Source organism: Protobothrops mucrosquamatus, unplaced genomic scaffold, assembly GCF_001527695.2.
Source record: "Protobothrops mucrosquamatus isolate PMUCROS unplaced genomic scaffold, P.Mucros_1.0 scaffold61, whole genome shotgun sequence".
NCBI lineage: Eukaryota > Metazoa > Chordata > Lepidosauria > Squamata > Viperidae > Protobothrops > Protobothrops mucrosquamatus.
This window is the reverse complement of record NW_015386440.1, coordinates 870,326-875,707: the sequence shown is the minus strand read 5'-3', so window position 1 is coordinate 875,707 and position 5,382 is coordinate 870,326. Positions and strand designations below refer to the sequence as shown.

The following is a 5,382-nucleotide window of genomic DNA, read 5'->3' as shown; positions in this document are numbered from 1 at the left end:
TGTTAGTTTCCACCCGTTGCTTCTTGTCCTGCCTTCAGGCGCTTTGGAGAATAGCTTGACTCCCTCTTCTTTATGGCAACCCCTGAGATATTGGAACACTGCTATCATGTCCCCCCTCATCCTTCTCTTCGTTAAACTAGACATACCCAATTCCAGCAGCCGTTCCTTATATGTTTTAGCCTCCAGTCCCCTGATCATCTTTGTTGCTCTTCTCTGTACTCTTTCCAAAGTCTCAACATCTTTTTTACATCGCGGTGACCAAAACTGGATGCAGTATTCCAAGTATTCATTGGCTTTGTTGTTGTGAATTGTAGCATTGTTGGTACAATTGATAACAATGGTTTCTTTCATGGGATTGGTTTGTTTTCGATCCTGAGTCAAAACCAAATTGGTTCATGTTTGTGTATGCATGCACATGATGCATTAATCAGGCCTGTTTACTCATCTACTTCCAAATTTAACTTCTAAAACTTCCTGACTTTGTTGACTATGTTTTATCTCCCTCTCTCTTTCTTTGCTTTCCTGCTCCATTCTGTTCAATCTTTTCTATGGTTTCCTTTTCTTCCCCCCCCCCCCCCCCATTCTATTTGGTTGTCACTGCCATTTCTTTCCTTCAGGGTGTCTCTGTGTTTGTGTGTTTGTGTATATAGAAAAATTAATAATAGTTCATATAATAGGTGGAATGGCTCCTTGCTATCATAGCAAGAATGTAGAAGTAGTAGCATGGACAGAACTGTGAATGAGATTTGAAACAAGTCAAGCATACATTCAATTTTTGAATAAATTCTTCAAAACTGCTGCATTTGTTTGTACTTTTTAAGACTCTGTTAAATTTACAAAATAGTGTCATAGTAATCAAAAGTTGCTTATATTGCAGTGGGATAGAAATGGAATAAGTAAATAAAATTCCATGAAATAGAGTATTAACATTAGATCTTACAATAGAAATCAGGATTCCATACAGTGGAAATTGCCGTATGGCAACAAACTTTCTAGAATTGCAGCTTACTAAATTTTTGTTTGCATGTAAAGGGCCGTAAGATTTAATACCTAAAACGATTATTTTTTAAAAAATTAGGTAGCACCAGCTACAAATACAGATGAATCTACCGAAACAGAGGTGGTAATTGATTCTCAGAAGCGGAGGGAGATACTTTCAAGGAGGCCTTCGTATCGGTAAGCCCTGCCTTAATATAAAAGTTTTTATGTTTATTTATGCTATTTCACTCATCATGGCATAGGTCAACATCTTTAAAAATATTTCTTTAAACATTTATTTATTCCTGGCAGAAAAATTCTGAATGAGCTTTCTTCTGATGCACCTGGCGTTGCTAAGATTGAAGAAGGAAAACCAGAGGAAGAAGGAGCAGCCTCTGGAATTCCTGCCATGGCCGTGCCAACCAGCCTTTATCAGACTAGCACCGGGCAGTACAGTAGGTCTTCTGCAATATTAGGCTGCCTGTTTAATAATCTGTTGTTCTTAAAAGAAAAATTACAATTTTTAAAAGTAATAAAATTAAACGACAAATGATAGCAGGAAAAAAAGATTCAAAGAAAACGTCTTGTAAGGCCTGGAACCAGGATGCAGCTTTCCTTGTTACGATTTATTTTAATAAACTCGTAGATAGGTTATAACTTAAATAGAAATGTCCTTGATATTCCTATGTGGGTTTTTTCATCTTTTACTGATGTTTCTTCATGCATTTAGTTTTAGAACTTTTGATCAGAGGCTATGGAACATAAGACATATTTGTGTAAATATCTCCAATAAAGACACATTTTTGACAGCCTTTTATTTGTGGTTAAGATGTAATCCCAAACAGGCTTGGCCTGTGCTTTTCAAACATGGAAACTTTAAGAGGTATGGACTTGCAGAATTCATACTGGCTGGGGTATTCTGGGAGTAGACATCCACACATTTTAAGGTTACCACCCATGGCAAGTTTGCCTACTGCTGAACTATAATAACCTATTCTAGGATATAATAATTATGCAATTGAATGGAATTTGGAAAAACTAACCTAGTTTTTACATCATGTAATTTTGGCTGTCAGTTCTTTCTGTGAATGTCTATAGAGTGTCCCTTTATCATCAGAAACTCAGTGTTTCCTATCATAATTTCATGATACAAGGTATTCCTCAATTTATGACCACAACCGGGATTGGAACTTTGATCCTTAAGGGAGACAGTTATTAAGTGAATAACACCTGATTTTACTTTTTTTTCCTCCAATTTTTAAACAAATCATTGCAGTTAAGTGAATCACATGGTCATTAAGTGAATCTTGTTACAGCTTCCATCTCCAGTTGACTTTGCTTGTTGGAAGCTGGTTGGAAAGGTTGCAAATAACAATTAAATGACCTCGGGGCACTGTAACTGTTGCAAATATATGCTGGTTGCAAAGCATTCAATTTTTTATTGCAGAGACCAGTTGCAAGTCACTTTTTTTTCCAATGCTATCATAACCTTGAATGGTCATAAGTGAATGTTCACAAGTTGAGGTCTTCCTGTACAACTTTGCAAAAAAAAAAATTAGTAGTTTTAAACGGAGCATATATTAATAAACAGTGAGTTAAAACAAAAAAAAATGTATGATGTAAGGAAGGGAAACCTCTCCCTAGAATATTTGCTGTAAATATCAGGAGGATCTTGATGATGTTGAACAATGTGGAAGGTGAGTCTAAATAGTCCCCCTTCCTCCTTCCTGTCAGTGATTTTCAAAATTTCTATTGAATTCAGTGCTCAATTTATTTAAAATGAAATCTAATTGCAAAAAGTTGTGAAAAATTATTTGTGTTGCCCCAAATAATAGGCATTCTGAGTCAGTTTTGGAGACTGGTTTATGTGTTTGTATCCAGTTTCACGCTGGATATTAGTAATTCATATCATCCTAAGCATTAAACACTCTTTGGGAGTAATTAACTTAAAAGGGTTTTCATCTCTGTTGCTGATATCTTATGTAGTATTTATTTTTGCTTAAGTTGCTATAGCCCAAGGTGGAACAATCCAGATCTCTAATCCAGCATCTGATGGTGTTCAAGGATTACAAACATTAACCATGACAAATTCAGGAGCTCCTCAACCTGGTGCCACAATTGTGCAATATGCAGCTCAAACACCTGATGGCACCCAACAGTTCTTTGTACCTGGGAGTCAGGTTGTTGTCCAAGGTAAATTGTTCGTTTTTAATTCATTTTTAAACAGATAACTATATTTGTTTTCAACTTCTGTTACTTGCTTCTTTATTTAAAGAAGTTCTTAACTGGGTTATAACAAACAATATATTCTGCAAACAATAAAAAAGCCAGGGCGGTGTAATGATGGAGCATTGGACTTCCAGTGGGAAGACCTAGTTTGTAAGTTGTTCTCAGCCTCAGACTCTCATTGGGTGAATTTGGGTCAGACACTCTGAGCTTAACCCTACTTCACAGGGTAGTTGGGAAAACTGGAAAGAGGAAATGCTACATGTTCCTTGCTGAACTTCTGAATGAAAGACAACAAAGTCTAACAAAGAAGTAATACTGTTTAAAAAAAATCAAATACTTACTACACACTCAAGGAATACTTACTAAGGCACTCAAGGAATTGGTCACTTAGAGAATAATGCATTCTTGTTGGAAAGACACAATTATTGATGTATCTCTTTAGTTATGAAGAGAGATTCCATAAAATGGGACTTCCATCAGTCATAATTTATTCTTCCTAGAGGTGAATAAGTTTGAAGGAATATCTCTGAAGTAAATTTTAGAATTTGGAGAGCTTCTTATGTTACTGATATTGTACATTAAGGCCAAAAAAGACCCCTATCTTATTTCTATTTTATTGATTATGTGAAACTACGGAATGTTAAAAAGAGTTAATAACTTAATTACTTCAGTTGGGAGAAAAAATCTGCAAAAATATAGGTAGCAGACCTGTATAGAAATCCAAGTTTAAAACAGAAAATAAATTTGGAGTTTTATACAGACATGCATGAACAGCTTCTCAAGAACATTTAATAGCAGTTCTTCAAGACTCATAGAGCCGTCTTTAGGAACTACTGCATAATCTTGGGAAAAGACAACTTTGATTTAAAATACTTCAGACAGGACAGCATGTGCACCCACATATATTCTGAATTACATTTTCCCCTTCTAGTCCTGCCCATCCTTCATCCTACTGACGTTTGGTTTAGTGTTCGAACTCATGGCTTTGGGCAATATGTTTTAGATTTTTATTAAATTGAAAAAATACTAATTTGAGATTCAGTGCTTTAGGAATACGTCACACATTGCACACAATTGAGGCAGATGTATGTCCCAAAACTTAGGTTTTTTTTATAAAGCTCTCTAGCAACTTTGATTATACCTGCCAGTATAGGTTATAGGCTTAAAATATTTCATACATTTTATGGGCTAGTTCTAATCTTTAACATTTTATTATAATTGATCTTTAGATTTTTGTAAACCTCTTACCATTAAGAGAGTATAATTAGTTTTAGCACTAAAGTTATGGTTGAGTGCTATTGTGAATACTTGCAAGGAAATTATTGTTATAGACTTTTGTGTGAGTTTTACACAGAACTGCAGGCCCAGAAAATGGGTTTTTAATGGTTTATTTTTAAAATAGGTCAATTATTACTGTGATTCCCACAATTATGACTGGTATATCTGTAGAGAAGTCCTGAGATCGTTTGCTAATAAAATGGTGAATTAGACTAGATGCAAAGCAGATTTGGTTGTAAAAGCAGGGCTGAGCCTAGAGTGTGAAAGGCTGGAGGTCTCCAGCTTCTAATTTTTCTCAGAAACACTCTGCATCTACACACCCCAGTCATACTTCTGCCTTGGTGAAATGACTTGCTAGTTACTGCTACCACCATCTATCCCAATCCCCACAAGGGGGAGAGAGAGGACTTCCACAATCTGCATTTTACTGGCAGTGGGACTATAGAAATCAATCCTCTGCTTTTGGTAGATAGACCAGCCTCACTGGTATAAATAAGATAAAACTTTATAGAAAAAAAGGGGAAAGAGTGAGCACCTGCCCAGCCTAGACGAGTTCAAATCACCAGGGCCAGATGGATTACACCCCAAGGATCTCAAGGAACTGGCAGATGTGATCTCAGAACCACTGAACTATATCTTTCAAAGATCCTGGAGCACTGGGGAACTACCAGAGGACTGGAAAAGAGCTGATGTAGTTCCCATATTTATTTATTTATTTATTTATTTATTTATAATTTAATTTATACCCCGCCCTTCTCCTCATGGGACTCAGGGCGGCTAACAGCCTCATAAAAACTACAATACAAATACAATAATTAAAAGCCGAATTAAAAAGAAATATTTAAACAGGCCGATCAATTAAAATTATCCTTAAAAATCCCCTGAAACTTTAAAATC

The 5,382-nt window shown here is 35.8% G+C and overlaps 1 protein-coding gene across 1 annotated transcript in view; it reads left to right on the top strand.

Annotated features, from left to right (window-relative positions):
* Positions 1-5,382, top strand: part of CREM (cAMP responsive element modulator) — a 27,580-nt gene that overhangs the window by 8,844 nt on the left and 13,354 nt on the right. Inside the window, exons 4-6 of the mRNA XM_015812015.2 lie at positions 1,079-1,176; positions 1,291-1,433; positions 2,983-3,171. Of these exons, the coding sequence (XP_015667501.2) occupies positions 1,079-1,176; positions 1,291-1,433; positions 2,983-3,171 (430 nt within the window). The remainder of the gene's footprint in view (positions 1-1,078; positions 1,177-1,290; positions 1,434-2,982; positions 3,172-5,382) is intronic.